Below are 21,857 nucleotides of genomic sequence, written 5' to 3'. Positions count from 1 at the left end.
AAATGGCTGGGAGTGGGGCAAAACATTAGAGTGAAGAAATGCAACCTTTCCATACTAAAGGAAGGGGACTCTAAAAAGCCATACCTGAACTCTTTGTCAGGCGGGGGAGAGGAGGTTCTTTCTGTTAAAACAACCCAGAATCCCATAGCCCACTAACCAGTTTTGTAAACTTCCCTCCCACCCTCCTTGAGTAGTTGGTACATTCCCACTGTAACTTCAGGAGCATAAATAGAGGCAGCAGCAAACTGTGGGGGGAATTGTTTGCTAGGTAGGGGAAGGTGAATCTGTTTGCTTGTCCAAGCACAAGCAGTTTTGCTGCTTGCAGCCAGTTGTGGGGAAGGTGTACCATGGAGCAGCCGGTGCAAACAGAAGTGTGGAAAGCGCAGACTTTACAGGAACTGATCCAGATCCTGCATCGCTTATTTTCTAGTGATAAAGTCAGTGTAGAAGAAGTACAAGCCTTAATGGAATCGTATGAGAGCAACCCTGTGGAGTGGATGAAATATGCCCAATTTGACCAATACAGGTAAAGTCAGCTCTTCTTATCTCAGTGCAAAGGGTGGTAACTCAAAAAGGAGCCTGTATAAATACTAAATGAACAGCGGAAGCGCAACAAGCAAGACATATAAACAATCTGGTGGGAAAGGGGGGGTGTCGGTTGTGCTATTTTGGGGGGGAGGGGTAAAAAAAGTGAAATCAACAGAAATCAGAGGAGTGGAACGTAGTCTATGTATGACCAGTATGCACGAAGCCTGAATTAAACTGAAGTAGTTCACGTGTGCATGCGTTACATGGCGCTATGGAAGCATTTCCTCCAAATATCTTTTAGAATCGGTTTGAGGAGTTAGAGGAGTCGTCTTTGCTATCATCTGGTGTTCTAATAGTTGGAATCTAGATAGCGTGACATCTGGGTGAAGGAGGAACTGGCATCTCGGTGTAAACTTAATTGTAATAGATTGTAAAATAAAGAACATGGTTGGAATACACAACAATGATGAAGAGTTACTGTGAGGGCTGGATAACATGACTGAATCCTCCCCAGTGCATATACTGTTGCGATCACTTTAGTTAGGTAAAGCTGTGGGTAAGAATCTGACCTAGAGGCATGTGGCTTTTATTATTTATTGTATTGTCTGCTAAAGCTAGTACACTCCGGGTTTTTCTTAGACCACTCCCTTCAGTTCCAAGTGTTCTCCAGATGCGTGGTTTTCATGTGAATAGCAAAGATGTTTTAGGATATGACGGATGGGAGGAGGCACCTCCCCAAGAATGGAACCGTTTGCAATTTCAGAATGAAGCCAGTCTCCTGGAAACAGCTCAGAAACTAAGAACCCAGAGAAAATATCTTGGCAAGTTTCCCAGGCTGTTCAGCAGTAGGAGACTAATTCAGCTTAGCTCGGTACTTTCGCTCCACATCGTCACGCTACACAAAGCTGGTATTCATGGCTGGTGCGCGCTGCGCTGTAGGAAGGGGGGCAGCGGCTACTATCTCGTGTTTGGTAAAGGTGTACGTAGAGCCAGTCATTTACTGTTGACTGCTGCGGTGAATCAGTAGGAAAAGGTCAGTGTCGCTTTCCAAGCGGTTGGTCAAACCCACTCAGCCCCCAAAGATACGGGGGCGGTTTGGCGGAGCTGGGAAGAGGTCAGGAAGCCTTGGTTGTGCATCGAGTTGTTTGAAATAAAGTCCATTAATTAAGCACCACTCACCTGCTTCGGCTTTTATTTTGCAAAAACTCTTCTTCTCCCTCCGCCCCAGCACAAAACCAACGGTTCACTACAGTAAAAATCCCTTCTCAACACTATTCTGCTACCTCCAGCTGCATTTCCCATGCACTCCTCCTCTCCCGCTCTGCACGGGCTTAGGGTGACATTTTCCATGCCAGTCTCCTCTTTCTCTGATCCCGCTTCGTGTTCCCTCGCTCCGCTTCCTTTGCATGCCTCCTTTAGACCCTGCACACGGTGCGCTGGGTGGGAACTCCCTTGCAATCCTCCCTGGTCCCTTCTCTGCACGCGGTGCTCTCTTGGGGGTGCTGCAATGCGCACGCCACCCTCCACCTTTCCCTCTGCTCCTTGTCCTCTGCTAATCCCCACGCAACCTCCTTTGCAAGCTGGGCTGTGAGGGCGGGGGCCGCTATTCAGTTCTTCTCCCCCTCCCCAGTAGCGGCTTTGCAGGTTCCCCAGCTGCCCGGCAAAGAGTTGTTCCGAGGTAGGGCCAGGGACTGGGCTCCGGCAGCCAATCAGAGCTGCCCCACAGCTACGCCCCGAGGGGCTGGCCAAATCAGAGCCGACCTAAGTCAGTAAACTATGTGGCTGCCTGGCTGGCCGGGGCTTGCTGTCTAGCCTTGGACAAGGGGCGCTGAGGAAGCTGGAGGAGGTCTCTGGCCCATGGGCTCCTGGGCATCATTTGCAGGGACCTGGCGTAGATTGTTTGCCCTGTGCTGCCTGTGGCTCGAAAGTTGCCCTGTGCAGCGGCTCTCCAATCGCCTGGCCCTAAGAAAAGGGGGGAGGGTTGAGTGTGGAGCTCGGTAAGCATTAGCCTGGCTCCCCTTGTGTAGAAGAGTAGGAAGTCAATGGGCAGACCTTAGTGCATGGGCAGTATCCTAATGCAGGAGCTTGGATTGATTTCCCCCGCCACCCAATTTTCTCCCGTCCTGACTAATTACCAAGAGAATAGACAAACATTAGAGCTGTGCTTATGTATGAACATCTGTTTAGGGTAGGGTACCCAGACATCCTGTTTGGGCTGGGACAGTCCCTTTTTTAAACCTTGTCCTGGCTGTTCTGGCAAAAGTAACTTAGGCATTTGTCCCAACTGCTGAATGGTGATCAGTTGGCAAGAGCAAGCGGGACAAATGCCACTTTTGTCAAAAGGTGGGGTACAGAGGGTGAGTGGCAACGCCAGCCTCATGGGGATCGGAGGTAGAGGTAGGGCTTGAGCAAACAGCAACACCGACACCAGCCCCAGCCCTATGTGAGGGGCAGACAGGGCTTGAGTGAACAATGATGCCAGCTGAGGGCTGGGGGAGGCAGGGCTCGGGCAATTGGCTGGGGCCAGCCCCACGTGGGGGAGGGCAAGAGCGGGGCCTTGGGCTACCCCCATGCAGTGTCCCATTTTCCCTTTGGGAAGTATGGTCCCCCTAGTTTATAGGATTTTCTGCAGTGTTCATCAGTGCCCCTCCCCCTCCAGACATTCCCAAAGTTGTCCTCATGCCACCCCTGCAAGGTAGGGCAAGCGTTATCCACAGTTTGCAGGTGAGGAACTGAGTTACAGACTCAGCTACACTAGCACTCATCCCAGCATTCTTGCACCTCCACTAGTGGAAGAGCAGGTGTAGACAGAGTACAGGGGTTTCTACCACTGTGTCAGAAGGCACCCATACATTGTTTACACTAATCACTATTACCATTGGAAGGCCATGTACTAGGGCTAGACAGTGGGAAAAGAGTAATGAAAATTTCCAAGATAAACCTACCCTGAGTGTGTAGCCAGCCACCCGTGCTGTGCAGAAATGACAGATTGTGACATGTTTGATCAACAAAGCTTGTATTATGACATCATATAGAAGATAACTTTTATATTAAAATTAAAAATACTCAAGAAGCTTTAGATGGAATGAAAGGAAATGCAAAAACATAACTTTATGATTCAGGTAAGGCAAAATATGTGTGATGAACTGAAAATAATTTGTTACCACCATACTATATTGACAGAATACAACCGAGGGATATCTTATGGGGAAAACAGCAAATTAGGCAAAACAACCAGCCAGTTAACACAAATAGAAAAACTACTTCTGCATGCCAGGTGAGAATCTCCCATCAGTTACTAGTGGCTGCGGCAGAGGAACACGTTTTTTTAGGGACTTTCATACTACTTAAGGCCCCTGGGCCTGCAAAGGTATAAACATATGCTTCACTTTTCACACTATCAGTAACCCCCTTGAAATCAATGAGGCTACTCATGTGCGAGCTTGCAAGATTGGGCCTTTACTTAGGAATCAGATCATGAAGTCACCTGTATTGTTTGGAGATAGGAGGTCCTCAAGCCCTGAGAATGGAACATACCCTTGACTAACCACATGAATAATATGTATGTAAAAAGCAAGCCTTTTCTGCTTTTCTTTTTGTTTGATTTAGTATAGGAAACTTTTTTAGTATCTTCTGCTCTTCAGAGCTTTGTTTTGGGTGTAGCTGTTTGACAGAAATTACTGTGTTGGTGTTGGGTTTCAGATGTACAAAAAAGTTACAAGTACAAAAAACCAGAATAGTCCAGAAAAGCAACAGTTTTACCATATGTGGTAACCCCTATAGTTTAAAAATCTTGCCCAATGCAAAAGAATGCAGTCACCAAAAGGAAAGCCAAGAATATTTGAAAATGAACGGTAGAAAAACGTATACATTTCTTTTCTTTTCTTTGTTGCAGTACTCTATTTCTAATTAGAAAGCCTGCTGTTGAAGTGATCTCATTCAGCAACTATTTTGATTAGATTCTCTCTTCTACTTCAGTTTCAGATACATATGTCCAAACCTCAGTACTGGATTTAATTTAAAAGCTTTCCTGATGCTATCAAGTGTTAGTTGTATGTCCGTTTTTTTTCCAACCTGAAAAAGTGGTAAAAACCACTTAAAAATTCCATTTCACTTTCTCTGCATATAATTTGCTTTCCAAAGCAAAGGGACCTTGTAATATAGGCTGCCACTCACCATGTTTATATTCCCTGTTGTTGTTTCTTTATATGCACACACATATATTTTTAAAAACCACAGATGTTCTCAATTTCAGGTACACAAGAAATCTTGTGGATAAAGGAAATGGAAAGTTCAACTTGATGATCTTATGCTGGGGTGAAGGACATGGCAGGTTTGTATCCAAACGGCTTGATACCTGCAGATAGAAATAAAGCTACAGTATTTTTCATTTGGTCTGTATAATACTGTGTGTCATTGTCCTGTAATAAGAGACAAACCATCTTCCTCACAAGCACTAAAGGGTAGAGGGTGGTTAATTGATAACTACAAACAAAATAAGAAGTAATAATCAGGATGACTATGCCAAAGGGGGACAATTCTGAAAATTGTGTATCTCATTATTTTAGGGCATTTCTGCGGTTTTCAGTCTTCCACCAAATCTAAGCTTCTGTTTTGTCCATTGAACTTTTTTAACCTTACAGTTACAGAGCTGGATCTTCCAGTCTTTAGTAAAACTCCAGTTGCTTTATAGGAGTTCTGCCTGATCAGGACTGCAGGATCAGACTCATGTATTAGAGGCTATAAAAGCTTTTGCTTCTATTACATCTATACAGTTTAAATTCTGGTCTGTGTGGACAGCCTGAGAAAACGAGATTGGATTAGGCAGCTTAGAGTGTGGGAAGGAATGGACTCTCCCCACCCCACGCTACAGTATAACAAGGCCATTTCGTGGTTGCTATCACAACAATAAAGGGACAACAGCTGCTGTGTATAGTCTACGTGGGATGTATGGGGGCATCAACTGGTGGATCTGCATAGTCAGAGTGCCACTGAAGCCCCCTGCAGAACTTTCTTCTATGGTATGCAGGAGTTTCAGACTTCCTATATATATTCTGTAGCCTGCCTCTTCTGCAGAGCTGAACCATGCCAGTACTGTTGCTTATTGGATGGTGTATATGTACTGATAATGTGACAACTGTGCAATAACATTCATGTCCTGCACATACTGTTATACATCTACAATACACTATAGTGTCTGTTTCTTCTGGGGGAATTCTTTGCCACTGCGCACGCGCAGAATTCATGTCCCCCAGTTTTTTTTTCTCTGCAGAAAATACATTCTGCCGGAGAGGCGCTGCAATCACGCCTTTCGCCCATCCAGGCTGCTGTGGCACCAGAACAGAGGGCAGCCGGCTCACAGCCAGCTGCGGATAGGGAGGATGAGGGGCAGCTTTCCTCACAGCGCCCTGCCCACAGGGCCAGGTTAGGAGGTCCAGGATATGGCGGGGGTGATAGAGTGAGGCACAGGGGGCTTCTGGGGAGGTCACATAGAATAGGGTTCAGAAGGGCTAGTGGAGGGGACAGACTGGGGCAGGGGCTGAATTGGAGTAGGGGTGCTGGACCACATGGGGGTAGGGAGCAGAGGGGATGGCTGAGTGAGGGTGCTGGGCTCTATGGGGATGGGGATTGTAGGTGGCCGAGTGGGAGTGAAGGGGCACATGGGGATGGGGGGCAGGTGTAGGGACACATGGGGACAGGAGAAGATGTGCCTGACTGAATGGGAGAAGCTAGGAGTCATCCAAGGTCTGCATGGGGGAGGCTCCCCACCTCCCTAACAATCCCCTCCCCCACCCTAAAAACCCTATTCCATACTTCTCCCACCCAGACCCAGCAACCCTCCAGGTTCACTCCTAGGCTCCTTCCTAGCAATTACTTCTCTGTCCCTCAGCTCCTCTGTTACCCCCGATTCCCCCCAAGCCTTTGCACTGCTTCTGAGGGGTGTGGGGAATATTTCTGTATTGTAATTTACATGAATTATGACTCAAAGTTCTGTATTAATATGCCTAATAAGGAATCTGTTTGTCAAAAAACATTTCTGGAATCTTTTTTTTTTTTTTTTTTGGTCTATTTTTACAGAATACTTGCTTACAGGTATTTTGAAATAAATTACCAAAATACTTGAAACTAGCATGACTATATTGTGTTATTTTGACAAATAAAATATGCATATTTTTAAAATGTGCATAGAATTTTTAATTTTTTGGCACAGAATTCCCCCAGGAGTAGTCTGTTTGTAGGTAGTATTAAATGTATACATCACTCTGAGTTCAGCTATTCTGTGTTTCTGTAGCAGTATTCATGATCACACTGACTCACATTGCTTTATGAAGATCCTTCAGGGGAATCTAAAAGAGACTCTGTTTGAGTGGCCTGGGAAAAAAGGGACTGGAGCGATGACTAAGAAATCAGAACGAGTTTTGGGGGAAAATCAGTGTGCCTATATCAATGGTAAGCTTTTTTTTTTTTTAATGTCTCGTATATGACCATTGCATTGCTACCCATCAGTGATTATAACTCTTAACTGAAAAGTTCGCTCTTTAATAAACTGATCTAGCTAGGTTCTTGTATTGCATCTAATCCTGTCGTATATCAGCACCTGTGCAGACTCAGACTTTCCTCAAACTTGTGTTTAAACTTAAACAGTCTAAAAAAAAAATCCCATTCATCTAAATTCATTATTAAGATACTGCAGTAAAGGCTAAGATCCTTCAACAACTCCTGAATGCTCAGATCCTTGCAGGATTGAGCTCCAAATCACTAACTGAAAATGCACGTGGATGTGAAGTTAAAAATGTAAAGCAATAGGCAAATCGCATGTATGAAAATCCAAAATTCATACATGTCTCTGGTTGGATTTATGAAGAAAATATCTCTTGGGTGTGTAAGGTCCTTTTGAGCTACAATGGAAAGCCTAAGAACAATATTGTAGTAATTGCCCACACAATCAGTAAGTCTAACAGCCAGCAATACAATGGATAATGATTGAAATATACATTGCTCTTGTCTTTTAGAATCCTGTATTTACACTTTTTAGGGTGCACAGTAGCTCAGACCTATCTTGACTTGGGGTAGGGAGTGGAGGGATCTTTTTTGTTGAACAATGTTGTTGACTATGTACAAAAGTGCACTAAAGCCCAGTCCTACAGTGCTCAGAACAACTCCCCATGTGAGGTAGTGCACAATATTGTATGAAAATGGTGGACTTCTTGACTACTTCTGACTCATTATAATGTGTGCAACTGCTTCTATACAACTCTCTATACGCACTGTATGCTGTTTTCTATATTTACTTCTGTTGTGAGAAGCTTGCAAATAAAACAAAAGGCTTGAACAATTTACTTGACCCCTGTACAGCTAGTCTTTTGGCTAGCCAGCCAGAGTGCCTTTGAAAACTTCCTGAAATTTTTTTCTTCTGATTATTTTCCAAGCTTACTCTCAACCCAGAGGTGGAGTTTCATTAACCAAACTTTCTGAAGTGGAAGGAGAGAGAAATCTGTTCAAGTGCTCAGGATTTTTGTTGGGGGTGAAGGGGTGTTTGTTTTATAATACAATCAATGCATTGGGAAGTAAATTTTTTTTTACTGGTTCAGAAAACATTTGCACTTTGTGTGTGTATGCTCCAAACACAAATTGTTTGGGTTGTTGTTTATTTGTTTTAAAGCAATCTTTTTAAAAGCCTCAAACTAGTCCTCTGAGATAATTATATGCCTAGCTCCTCTGCTGTGTTTCCTGGCTGGATATTTCAACTTAAAAGTAACAGAAAACAAAATGCTGTGCATTCAGAATTTGTTGCCTCAACTCTTTAACAAAGCCCTATGATATTTCTGTTTCTATCTGGATATCTGTACATTCAAATAAATGGTGCTGATGCAGAAAGAATATCCCATATAGCATGGCAATTCCTTTTTGTGCTAGTTGCATGTTACTTGGTGTTTGCACTTTACTTATAAGACAACCCACAGGAGTGAGTTGATTTTAATCTCTCAGTACATGAATATAAATTTAGGGATTTTTCCCCTCATTAAATGAAATAGTGTAAATGAAATGTACAAGTGTATATTTTAAATGTGCCAAAGTTGGAATGCACAGTGCTTCCCACAGTAACAGTATCTGGGCTACATTGTACAATTAAGGGCTGGGTATTATATAAGATATTACATAAGCATAAAGGGCTGAGTTGCATTTGCTCTGGGAATCATAAACTTGAATTCTTGAACTCTTGAGCAGTTTTTAAAATTCTTCCTTAATGTTCAATCAACATGAGTTTTGGTAGATTTAATGTTCATACTTTGAGTATTTTATAGAACTCTGTTTCTGCCCTCTGGTTCTCTGAAAGTGCAGTTAACTTATTAATAGGCACACTGTGAACAGTGGCTTGTTTTATTACCTGTTCAATTATCTTTACTGCTTCAATGAAGGTTGGATGTTTGCTACGCTTTGGTAATTTGTCACTTTTTAAATAAAAGCCCAGACAAATGGGAAAGGGTAATTGGAAGATGGACAACAGTAAAAGAAAGCAACTGTCTCCTTGCCCATGAATTTATGCTTGAAATTCAAGTAGTTCAGTCTTAACATGGTTGATGTTCTCATTATCAGGCTGAAAACTAGCAATACAAAACACTGATTTCCTCTGAAATCTCTTGTTTATTCTTTAGAAAAACAAATCTTCCATTCAACATCTTCAGAACACCAGGAAAGAAAGTATCATTTGGGGATGGCAGCTGATAATAAATTACCAACAATGTGCTCTTCCTAAAGCTTCTGTAGATTTCTGTTACACTTTATACCATAGTAGATAACAAAAAATTCTGTATATGGGAAGCTAGAGAGCAAGGCATTCTGAAGTCCCAATGGGTTGGGGATCTGTCCTAGAGAGTAAAACCTAAATTCGAGTTAGACATACCCACACTTTCAGGATGAATTTTTATCTGTCTTGTCGGTTTAGAGATGGTGCTTCTCCAGGCATGTATCAGATTTCATTAGACCTGTCTGTTAATATAGCCTTTCCTCTCATGTCCTCGCTTGTCTAGACTCCATTGGCCTGCACCGTGTGGAGAACACAAGCCACACAGAGTCTGCTGTTAGTCTGCACTTGTACAGCCCGTCCTTTGACAGCTGTAACACCTTTGATCAAAGAACTGGACACAAGCATAAAGTCAAAATGACATTCTATAGTCAGTTTGGAGAAAGGACTCCAGGTGTAAGTACAAGCTAATGAATACCCTTTATGTTCAACTATTCTATGTCCTCATGTGAACAGAGCAGAGAGCTAGCTTGCTGTGTTGCTGCCCATCATTGCAAATGAGCCGTTGGCTCTGTTTGTGGGTTGCCCAGCATAAGCACAGTTCTTGTTATGGACTGTCTGGTCATTTTTAGGATAGAGATGAAACATGTTTCAAAAGGAAGCTCAGTTTTGGTGTCAACCTTAAGTTTCCCTTTTACACACAGTTTTTAAAATGCTACTTTGCACTTACACTGCAGTGCTTCCTTTGCCTCTTCAAAGCATGGCACAAATATTATTCTCATAGCATCCGTAGGAGGTAGGCAAGCAGGGGTTTGGAGCAGAGCCCAGAGCTGGAGCGCAGAGCAGCTCCAGAGCAGTGGAGCTGCAGGTTTTTGCCTGGAGCTGGAGCGGAGCTGGAGCACAGCTCCAAAACCGGGCAGGCAAGGATTATTTTCATTTCACAGATGGGGCAGTGTCATTTGTCCGAACTCCAATTGGATTTAGGTATTACTGGCTCTGCTCATTCATCTTTCCCCTGCTCCCCAGTAAAAAAAGGCCCAATCTTATGAAATACAGAAGAGGCATCAGCTCCCTTGATAACAAAAGGAGTTGAGGGTACTGTTGGGCTAAGCAGTTTCACATTTCAAGTCCAAATTGTTTTCTCCCTGTAACTTGTTGGCAACAAAAATTAATACAGTGTCATGACATTTTAAAAAACAAATTTTGAAAAGCAGACTCCTTGAGCAAGGTTGGTCTGCTTAATGGCACAGCACCAATGCCATATTCATCTCTGTCTGGAGCTCTCCGTACCAGAACTGGGAGTGGTGGTTGATGGGCTTCCCTTTGGAACTCTTCAGTGTATCTGAACCTGGCCACAATTTAGGACCTTTATAGGAGGAAAGCTGCTTAACGGTGAAGAAATGGGGCAGATCTTCAGGACCTTGTTTGGGATAGCCCATGGCAGGACTGGGTGAGATTCAACTAACTTTATGTATAATGGGCAAAATCCCTCCAGTCCAACAAGCACAATGCAAATAGCTGTGTTTCTTTGCAACTTTTCACATTAAAGCACCCAAACTTTAAACTTTACACATTTGAAAGTCCTCCAGACAACTAAACTCCTTCTAGTCCTCATCATCCAGAAGAAATAAGATAAACGTTGAATAGCAGTCACATGAGAATAAGAATTCAAGATTTTTGCTGCTTGTGTTTTCTCTTTCTTTAAAAAAAATTTACCAGGAAGTCTTGGTTGGTTTGTGTGTGTAAGATAACAAGTGAAATGTTTGGAAACTAGCTATTTGAACTTCAAATATTTTCCTGTTTTGTTCTGTAGCAACTGGCAACTCTTGTACCTCTGATGGGAAGTTTTACCTGATTTTTGAGTGGGGAAAATCTTAGTCATTGAGTGTCTCCACTTAGTTCCAGTAACTGCAACTGGAAAAACGGAGGCTGGATGAAACTGGGTTTGGCCATACAGCTGTCTCAAATGACTGCATGCTCCAAAAACTTTTGGCTTCAATGAGGGTTTCTGGAAAACTCATTGGAAACAGACACAGTCTTTTGCTGTTTACCAGGTCTCAAAGGAACATGGGGAGGCAGGAAAGTGCGAGATGGGAGGAGAGGTTAAAAATACAAAGGAGAATGACTAGTGCAAAGTGTATGTATGTTTTCTTAGGAACAAGAAAATCTAACTGAAAAGCTTTCCTTTTCATTCAAACTAAGCAAAACTTGCAAGTAAACTCCTGATGTACTTTTCAATAAGTTGTCATTAAATGTTTAGCTAGGGTTTAATTGAGAAATCTGGCTGTGCTGGAGGGTTTTTAAAGCTAATTGGTCAATTATTCTGTAATTCTCTGTGCACCTGCACCCAGTTGTACATGCCAAACACTGAAAGCCTGTTTTTTTCAGTGTTAATCAGTTAACTTACCAGTGACTTTCCCCCAGAAAGTAGCCTGCTATGTGCTTAGTTAAAGAAAACTATATGGATCTAGAGTGCACTTTGTGAGTGCTACTGTGTATTTATACTACAGTATTAATATAGAGAAGTTGCATGCCAAGAAAAATCCCATAAGCTTGATCCTGCCTCCTGATAGGTGGGGTACATCATCATGTTTTTTGCTAATAGGCGTTCATGTGCAAGTGGAATTAGATTATTCTTACACCCATCCCCACCAAACTGGGGGTCTAATTTTGCTGACAGGCTCAAGCTTGATTCAATAGGTCTGAGAGGAAGGATGGTCTGGTGTGGATAGGGCATGAGTCAGGGGTTCATGAGACCAGAGTTAAATTCCCTGTTCTGCCAGGCACATGCCCAAGATCACACTAAACCATATGGTCTTTCTCTGCCTCACTTCCCTAGCTGTAAAATGGGGATAAGAGCACTTCCCTCCCTCTCAATAAATTTGTTAGTCTCTAAGGTGCCACAAGTACTCCTGTTCTTTTTGCGGATACAGACTAACACGGCTGCTACTCTGAAACCTCTCAGAGGTTTGTGAGAATAAATACATTAAAGATTGAGGCACCCAGCTACTATGGTAATGGGGGCCATATATGTACCCTAAGTAGATGGGGCATTATAATCTACTCTAAGTATTTTCTTTTAAAAGAATCTCTCCTCTTTCTTTTAGGCAACAGCAGTGTCACAAGAGAACAACTGAGAAGCACCCAAATGAATGTGTTAAGGCCTGCTGAATGTTTGACCAGGGACAGAAGAATTGTATAGCTGATGCTAGCTATAGCTGAATAACCAGTACATAGACATACAGTAGGGAAGCTTCCTGGCAATATGTAGTTATGTTGAATGAATACTGATTATGGGACTCTAAGGTGACTAGTGCTATAAGCTGCTGCAGGGGTTAGATGCCTTTACATAGGCTGTTGTAAAGTCAGAATCAACTACCTTGTTTTTCTGATCCTAGCCTCTTTTAAATTCCACTTTTGAATCTGGAATATCAGTAGTAGGCTTTTAAAACACCATTTGACACTATTTATAGGTCTTTTTATATGGTATATGTGCTCAGTGTATTTAGTAATCTAAACTTTGTAGCCTCAAGTTACCATTTGTAATGTATTGGATACTAGTAACAGCAGTTTTTTTTGTTTTTTTTTTTGTTTTTTTTTTAATTAAGACTTTTATGTTTTAAAGCTCTGGAACATTTTGGTAGTTGTGCATTTTTTATTTTATTTTTTAAAAATCTCATTTGTCAGATCTGTTTTTAAACAGGAGCAACAATGCACTTCCTGTACAATGTTTGAAAAGTTAACTGAGTTGGGCAAAGGTCTGGGTTTTTAACCAGACTAATTATGTTTAATATGGCTAACATCCAGTTTCCAGAGTTCTGTTGTGTAGCTACTGAATGCCTTTAGGGTAACCTAAATAAAACTGGATTTGAGCACAAATTTCAAAAGTTTGCAGCCTCTTTCCTGATAACTAAAATATATAATGCTCATTACTCGTGATTAATTCCATCCTCAGTAGATCGCTCATGAATATCTCTTAAATCTTACCTAGGCGATACCATTATTAGAAGAGGAGTTAAAAAGACAAAAGCATTTAAAATTTACTGTGAAATCCTGACCCCATTAAAGTCAATGGGATTTTTTTGATAGATTTCAGTGGCTTCAAGATTTCATCCTTAATCCTGAGTTACAATACACAGGAGTTTTTGCAAAACATAACTATAATAAAAACAGAAATGCACCAAAAATCAGTGAGGTCTTTTTTTCCCTTTCCTCCATAAAATACTCTCTTTATTTATCTGACCTAACACATGCATGAGAAGATGAGATACACTAAGTGAAAATACACCTTTCCTTAGTTTCCTTGTAAAAACAAAAGTAGAAAATGAGGCTGTATAAAGATTCCACTGTACTCTTCACTCTCTTCTTAAATGAGTGTGTTCCACTGGGTAGTAATATAAAATTTGAACAGTACCTTTTTCTAATGAGTTTCACATCTTCATCCTTATTGGAAGTAAACACTACAGAAATTTTTAGAATCTCAGTAGCAGCCATTTACCATGTGCTCTGTGATAGGCCTGAAAACTGCTTTCTGTCTTGGGCTCTTTTTCAAGTTTCCAGGAGTAAAAAAAGCAGTCTGATGGGAGAGACTTTGGGAAGGATTTTAAAAAGCAGTTAAGAATTGGACAACAATTCCCTAAACAAATCAATGGGAATTTAGTGCCTAATTTCCACAGGTGCTTATGAAAGTCCTAACTAAATATTACACCAGGTAAATTCAACACCTGGGTAAATCTTCTTTTAGGGGTGTAAGGGAGTGAATGTTAGGTTTCCAATGGAATAAACAAACCAGAGGTAATTGCAAGGTGTTAGCAAAAGGGATCAGGAGTCCAGGGAGAATGTCTACACAGGGAATCCTCTTTTAGAAACCCATCAGGAAGTTAAAGGAACATATTGAGTCCAAAATTGGAAGGGAAAGGAGCAGCAGATCCTACTGGGAAAAGGCACTTCAAATGCTGAGTTTTACTGATACTTTTCTGGGCTCCAATGAATTCCAAAGTGTATCCTGTCCTGATATATTACTGCTGAAATCCCCAAAAGTCTCTGCAACCTGAATGATGGTCCTGAGCTAGGACTGAAGTCATGTGGTGGCAGCACTTTCTATCTCTTCATAAAGGAAATGAGCCACGTCACCTCATCTCTCCAACAGGAGTGTTAACAATTGTCTCCAGAAACATAGAAAAGTCTTTGGAGTGGGTGCTAACAGTGGGTCTTCACCTATGTGGCTCCACTGTCTGTACTTCCTCTCCCAGAGAGGAGGTATTGCAGTCATGGAAATAAATGCATCTCGGAGTTGCAGATACAGGGAGGATTTGTTTGTGTGCAGAGTAAATGGAGGTCAAAGATTCTTTTCACCCTGGCCCAGTGGAGTAACTTCTGTGCAGAGCCAGCTCATTTGTGCTTTTTAAAAAAGACTGACTTCTTCATGTCTCCTGGATGTCTTCATGTCTACCTGCTTGCCCTTTTGCTGTCATCTTTTCTTTCCGTCTTTCCTAGGCCTTGTCTATACAGGAGAAGTTGCCCTGGTTTAACTACATTTTTTTTAATCTATCTAGTTAAGCGAAGGCAAACCTACTGTGTAAATACATTTGAATCAGTTAAAACCTTGCCTAAATTGGTTTAGCTTAATTTGGCAATTTACTAACGCAAGTAAGATTTACCTGAGCAAAGTTTAAATTGGTTTTATTGCATTTAGTAAGGGGTTTAAAAATCGATTTAGTTAAACTGGTGCAAATTCTCCACTACACATAAGGCTCTTGTAGTACATAGGGCACTAGCCTGAGAGTCCAGAGAACAGAATTCTGCCACTAACTCATTGTAGAACCTTGAGCAAGCGACTTAATTGCTCATTACCTCAGTTTCCCCAGCTGTAAAATGGGGTTAATATTCACCTTGTGAAGCACAGTGAAATCTATGGATGAAAAGCACTACACAGTGCAAAGTATTATGATGTCCCTTTGTCCCCAATAACTTGGCATCTTGCTGTTTGTTTTCTTCTCAGTGGCTTTGTGCCTTCATTTTTATATTTGCTGAAGATCAGTAAAACAGTGAATCACAAAATAAAAGGAAAAATAGTGTGATTTTTTTTTTTGTGGACACAAGTCCAACAACTTTGGCCTCCATGAGAAGAAGAAATGCCAACACTGTAACTTTCCACCAGTTGTTGTAATTTCTGCACTATTTAACTTGTTTGTTTGCTTTTCTATTTTCAATTTCTAAATAACAACATGTGCCAGATGAAACTGCTCTCCACCAGCAAGACTTGGGTTTTTTCACTGCACTTGCCATAGGCCAGAGAAACAACAGAACAGCAATGCCAAGATCTGTATTATCTGCAATTTGTTTTTTGTTATTAAAAAAGCCTGTTCCTGAGCTACAAGGATACAAAAGGTACATGTTGTTCGTGAGCTTATTCTTAAATTGTTTTTTCACACCCCTCCCAAGCCTGGGAGAAAGTTGTTTGTACTGCCAGGGTGTAGCCTTCCCAAGCTTAAAGCAGGCAGATCTGCCTGCAGTTACTCCGATACTTCTGTTGTTTTAAAGCATTCATTTTGTATTGTTCTGCTCTTAGGGTGTGCTATAATATTCTGCTGCTTTCTTTCTCACTTGTGAAAGCCTTTGCAATCCTCGCCTGGCACATAGTCTATACTGACCCCTATTCTGAAATGGCTCTGTACATGAGAAAGGTCCAGCCTTATCACTGAGGAGACTGATAACCTCTTTAGCCATTGAACAAGGACAACTGGAGCCGCAGATTCCCCACATTGGCTTGCCAATGTTTCATCAGTGCTGACCACCTCAAGGGTCAGTCCCCATGCCTGTTCAATACTTGGGCTTTCTGCTGAGATTGCAAATAAAGTTGACAACAGTCCTGATGTTATGGATACTATCCACTAAGAACTTGGCTGAGACCAGCAATTTGTTTTACAGCCATTAGATAGCAATGATTTTTTGTCACTACCAATCCAAAACCAGATGTGAACCAGTGCCCTGATGGCAAAAAGCTGTTTCCCCTTATTACTAATTATCTGAGCCATCTGTGGTACTCAGTCTGTCTCTGCTACTGCTTATTTTATGCTCTAATAAAAGTGTTAGTCTCTAAGGTGCCACAAGTACTCCTGCTCTTTTTGCAGATACAGACTAACACGGCTGCTACTCTGAAAACATCAGAATAGAAATTCTTATGGCATTTTATTTTCCTCCAGTGATTCTCCCTGTGTTTCAGTAAGACGCATGGGAGAGCACATGAAATTACCATGAGCATAACATGTTCTCTGGGTGGGAAGAAGGTTTCCCTCGGCTATGAAAACAAGCCACATCTTGCTAAGCTGGCCCTGCTCAACTTGCAGGTTCAGCCCCTGAGTAGTGCAATTTTTTAATCTCACTTTGAGTGCCACGTGTTGGCCTACTAACTCATGTGTTTTTTAGGAAGCCCTCAGAGCAGAAGCCAGCAAATTAAACCTTCCCTTCACTCCTCAAATACGTGCCCCAACACAAACCACATACTTGCAGTCAGCAATCCAACCAGTTAAATATGCCAAGGAAGTGGGTTTCTGACACTGTATCTTTCTACAGCCAAGGACATGGGTTTATACTTAACTGAAGGCTTGTCAATACTGGAATGTTAGCTTAGTTTGGATTTAGTTTGCCTTAAAGATGTCTTGTGTCCACCACACACTCCCTTTCTTAAAAGTGAATTATTTGATGTCTTAGGTCAGTGGAGTATGCAGAAGTCTTCCAGGGGCTGCTCAACTCGTCTAGCTCAGTGTTTCTCAACCTGGGGGTTGCAACCCCCAGAAGGGTCACAGGATGGGTTTAGGGGGATCGCAAGTGCAAGGCTGGTATTGGGGGTGTCAAGCAGGACAATTGCCTGGGGCCGCACGCCACTGGGGACCCTGCAAAGCTAAGTTACATGCTTCAGCCCTGCTGCCTGGGGCTCGAGCTTCAGAGAAGGCTCACAAGTGAAAAACAGGTTCAAATATCACACTGAAATGTAAGTACAATATTTATATTCCAGTTGATTTATTTTATAATTATATTGTAGAAAGTAAGCAGTTTTTCAGTAACAGTGCGCTGTGACACTTTAGTATTTTTATATCTGATTTTGTAAGCAACTAGTTTTTAAGTGAGGTGAAATTTGGGGTACGCAAGATAAATCAGACTCCTGAAAGGGGTACAGTAGTCTGGAAAGATAGAGAGCCACTGTCTTAGATCACAGTAGTCCTCCTTGGGACAGAAGTAACTTCACCTCACAGTGACTTTGTTCCTTTAAGGTTCATGTAGCCCAATTCCTAACTACTTTGCTGCTGACAGGCCTCCAGCTACTATCCCACACTGCATTGCTTCACACTTTCATCTAGCCGAGATGTGCATTGCTTCACAGCTGGCTTAAACTGTTTTAGTATCTGTGTGCCGCTCAACAGGGTCATCATAACTAGCTGTCATGTCTCCATTTATAATGCTAGCAGGCAGCCAGGCATACCCCATTTTTGATACCAGGTAGGAGGGAGTTCACATACCCATGATAGCAGCCAGGCCCCTTGTGGGTCCACGTAGACCCCTTCAAAAGTCCTGGATCTGATTATCTTCTTTGGAAAGCTGCATTTTCAGTCCCAGCAGATATCTGCAAGACACTATTAGAGTAAATGAAGGTGAGGGGCCATTCCTGGAGCTGATCCCAGGTTTACAAATAGAAAGATGAAGCTCAGTGTGAAAACATAGGACTAAACAATGTTTTAACCATCTGCACTGCAAGACTACTGAGTATTGAGGAAACAGTGGGGTTGTATTTGGATTTTTTGGCACCGGTTATTTTTGTAGTGAAGGCAGGAATGAGTGCTGAGGCGTCAGGGTTTCCTGGCATTAAGAGTCAGACCATTCTTGATGGGAAAATGCCATTTGAAAGTGTCCTCTTCTTAAGGGCGGTGCGCAAAGCCAGTTTGGAGTACATTGATTTAAAAACGAGGCAGCAGAAAGACTCTGGAGGGTGGTGAAGCACTGGAATGGGTTATCTAGGGAGGTGGTGGAATCTCCATTCTTAGAGGTTTTTAAGGCCAAGCTTGACAGAGCCCTGGCTGGGATGATTTAGTTGGTGTTTTCCTGCTTTGAGCAGGGGATTGGACTAGATGACCTCCTGAGGTCTCTTCCAACCCTAATCTTCTATGAGTCTATGATTCTGTGAGCTCCTGGGTTCCAGTAAATTGGTGTCATTCCATTGCTGTCAATTGAGCTATTGCCATTTTACACCAGCTGAGGATCTGGCCCTTAGTTTAAACTTCAGATTATGATAAATCTAGTCTTCACTTAACCTGTCACAACCAGCTGCTTACACTGTTGTGGCAAGGGAAGGCTATTTACTGTTTAAGAGAAACTTCAAAGTGTTGCATTCTCTACATTCCATCAATAAGAAGCATTAGAATCACTGAGGATGGCGTGAGTGTGAGAGAGAAACCCTTACCACACTGCTATGAAAGTAAAAACAAATTGTGCGCTCCTCTAGCCTTTATCACCCCACATTGTCTTCATTTCCAGCTTTTTCATATCATTGCTTTAGCACTTGATGGATTCAAGTATGCCATTGTCATCACATTAGAGATCTGATTAAGGATGCACTTTCATTTGAATCTATTTTCAGATTTTTATAATCTACTGGGAAAATTAAACCTTGGGTTTAACTCTGACTCTGGACCCCATGCTGGAAGATCAGCTTAACTGGCTACCTGGAGGTTCTCACTAGGGAAGGTGAATTCCCAGGTATCCTAGAGCTGATATAACAACCAACATTCCCTCTTAGACTCTAGTATATAGGGTGTTCCTGAGACAAAGGAGGCACGCATGGCATGGGCATGTCTGTGTTATGACAATGCCTGGATGCTGCAAAGCCTTCTGGGACTATGGGTAGCCAGTCTTTGGGTTGCTCTAACTCATGGCAAGGGCCAAATCATTCCTGGCCTGTCCCAAGAGCCAATGACCACAAAAGTGGTATAAAATTACCTTTCTCTTACCTCCAGGTCCTGTGTCAAGTATAGCGTGGTCAGATAGAGATCTGGTCCTATAGGGTGTTTTTGTTTTTGCTTTGTTTGTTTGTTGGCCAGATTAGATCACATAGTGAGTAAACAGAAAAACTTCCACTTGGGTAGCCTTTTAACCTGGGAATTGTATTTTTTCATGCATTAAGATAATTTTTAGATCCACCCATGTGAGCGTGGGTAATGAAAACACTCATTCTAAAATTTCAGGATTGTCTTAGCTCAGAGATAACTTAATAGGAAGAAATAGTTGAGAAAATAATTTTTTGGGTTTTTTAAACTCTTTATTGTAACTGTGACAAGAATATACATGTACATAATGCTTTCCTTTTGTTTCCAATAACACACCTAGATCTAAACAAGGGTGGCACAATAACTGTATAATAATATCCAACGGGCACAAAGCCATACAGCAGGGATAAGTCTGTTATTTATTTTGAAATAATTGATTGTGGTTTCCCTATTTCCCTTCACACTAGCCTGTGGTGTTCTTGCCAGAACATGAGTAATTTAAGGTTTACTCTGATCAGATTAAACCATACCAGTCCTAGAAAAGAAGTTTTAAATAGTTAGGACTCAGCAAATGGGTTCATGACAATATTTTCTTGAATGATTCAAGGACCTGATCCAATGTCTACTGATGTAAATGGGAGTTTTTCCACTGACCCCAAACGGTGTTAGATCAGGCTCTGAGGGTGGGATCCACGAAAGGCCTTAGCCATTGTAATGCTGAACATTAAAGTGCCTAACTTTTAGGCACCTAGAAAATCACAGGGACAGCACTGCGATCCACAAAGTTGATTTAGGTGCCAAGACTCCCTGTACAATGAATGGGGAGAGGTAAGCACCCAAGAATGAGACCCACAAAAGCCACCATGCTAGGCAAGGAGCTGCCTAAACTAGCCAATGAGAGATGGTAACCAGAGGAATGTGTGCTAAGCACCACCAATCCCTCAGAGATAGGTGCCTAAATCTGGACTGCGAGGAAGTGCCTATCTCTGTTTAGCAGTCTGTGAATGGGAACCTGCTGCCTAGAGTTAGGCGCTTAAGTAGTTTCCTCGGGAATGAGTTAAGTGCCACTCACTCCACAAAAAATGGCCAGAGGAGGAGGTGCCAACCCTATAACATTTAGCCTAGACTTTAGAGCACTGACCTGAGATGTGGGAGAGCCAAGTTCAATCCGCCCACGCTCTCCCCCCGCCCTGCCATGGGGGGAGAGGATTTGAGCAGGGGGCTCCCATCTCTCAGGAGAGTGCTCCAACCACTGAGCTTTGGGATAGTTGGTGTGGGGCTCCCTCAGTCTCTCCTGTTCAAGCTGTTCCACTCTGGGTGAATAATGAGAGCCATTGGAGCAAGGGACTAGAGCTGGGGTCTCCCACTTCCTGGATTTGTGCTTCAGTTTGCCCACGTGTAATGAGAGAATGTATTTCTTCCCTACCTCATAGGGATACATTCATTTAATGCAGGGGTGGGCAAACTATGGCTCGGGGGCCACATCCGGCCCACCAGCCAATTTAATCTGGTCCTCAAGCTCCTGCTGGGGAGCGGAGTCTGGGGCTTGCCCTGCTCCCGCGCTCCAGCTGGCGAGCACGGTCGGGAACTGCTCTGTGCTTACCTCAAGCAGCTCCCGGAAACAGCGGCATGTCCCTCCTCCGGCTCCTATGTTTAGGGGCAGCCAGGGGGCTCCGCACGCTGCCCCCGCCCCAAGCGCTGAGGGGGGACATGCCGCTGCTTCTGGGAGCTGCTTGAGGTAAGCGCGGCCCAGAGCCTGCACCCCTGAGCCCCTCCCGCACCCCAAACTCCTGCCCCAGCCCTGATTCCCCTCCCACCTGGCGAACCCCTCAATCCCAGGCCAGAGCACCCTCCTGCACCCAAACCCCTCATCCCCAGCCCCACCCCAGAGCCTGCATCCCCAGCCAGAGCCCTCACCCACCCACCCCCGGATCCCAACCCCCTACCCCCGCCTGGAGCCCCCTCCCGCACCCTGAACTCCTAATTTCTGGCCCCAGCCAAAGCCTTCACCCCCCCCGATGCCCCAACCCCCTATCCCAGCCCTGATCTCCCTCCCACCCTCCAAACCCCTTGGTCCCAGCCTGGAGCACCCTCCTACACCCCAAATCCCTCATCCCCAGCCCCACCCCAGAGCCCACACCTCCAGCCAGAGACCTCACGCCCCCCACACACCCCAACCCTCTGCCCCAGCCTGGACCCCCCTCCTGCACCCTGAACTCCTAATGTCTGGTCCCACCCCAGAGCCCGCACCCCTAGCCAGACTCCTCACCCCCTCCTGCACCCCAACCCCAATTTTGTGAGCATTCATGGCCTGCCATACAATTTCTCTACCCAGATGTGGCCCTTGGGCCAAAAAGTTTGCCCACACCTGATTTAATGTCTATGAAGCGCTTTCAGATTTTTGGACAGAAGTGTTATAGAAGCTCCTAGTATTACGGAGGCACCTAGTAGCGACTCTGTAGTTAGGGCCGTGTTCTAAAATGGGTATCATTTCCAAACTTTTCTCTAAAATAGGTTGCTAATGAGTGTTAAATTTTGCACCC

At 43.2% G+C, this 21,857-nt stretch overlaps 1 protein-coding gene across 1 annotated transcript; it reads left to right on the top strand.

Moving 5' to 3' along the window:
• Window positions 1-240: 240 nt before the first annotated feature.
• CDO1 (cysteine dioxygenase type 1) lies at window positions 241-13,153 on the top strand. Its single transcript, XM_034774365.1, has 5 exons — window positions 241-526; window positions 4,784-4,861; window positions 6,821-6,978; window positions 9,561-9,730; window positions 12,382-13,153. The coding sequence occupies exons 1-5, from the start codon at window positions 348-350 to the stop codon at window positions 12,409-12,411; spliced, it is 615 nt and encodes a 204-aa protein (XP_034630256.1). The 5' UTR covers window positions 241-347; the 3' UTR covers window positions 12,412-13,153.
• The last annotated feature ends 8,704 nt before the right edge of the window (window positions 13,154-21,857 follow it).

The sequence above is a fragment of the Trachemys scripta genome, chromosome 6 (genome assembly GCF_013100865.1).
Source record: "Trachemys scripta elegans isolate TJP31775 chromosome 6, CAS_Tse_1.0, whole genome shotgun sequence".
Classification (NCBI taxonomy): Eukaryota; Metazoa; Chordata; order Testudines; family Emydidae; genus Trachemys; species Trachemys scripta.
This window is presented reverse-complemented; position numbering and strand designations above follow the sequence as displayed.

Excerpts from the sequence above, each read along its gene's own strand:
- CDO1 (XM_034774365.1), top strand. The coding sequence starts at position 348 with ATGGAGCAGCCGGTGCAAACAGAAGTGTGGAAAGCGCAGACTTTACAG. Across the intron at positions 6,979-9,560 it reads TCAGTGTGCCTATATCAATG|ACTCCATTGGCCTGCACCGT; the intron begins GTAAGCTTTTTT and ends TCGCTTGTCTAG. Across the intron at positions 9,731-12,381 it reads TTGGAGAAAGGACTCCAGGT|GCAACAGCAGTGTCACAAGA; the intron begins GTAAGTACAAGC and ends TCTTTCTTTTAG.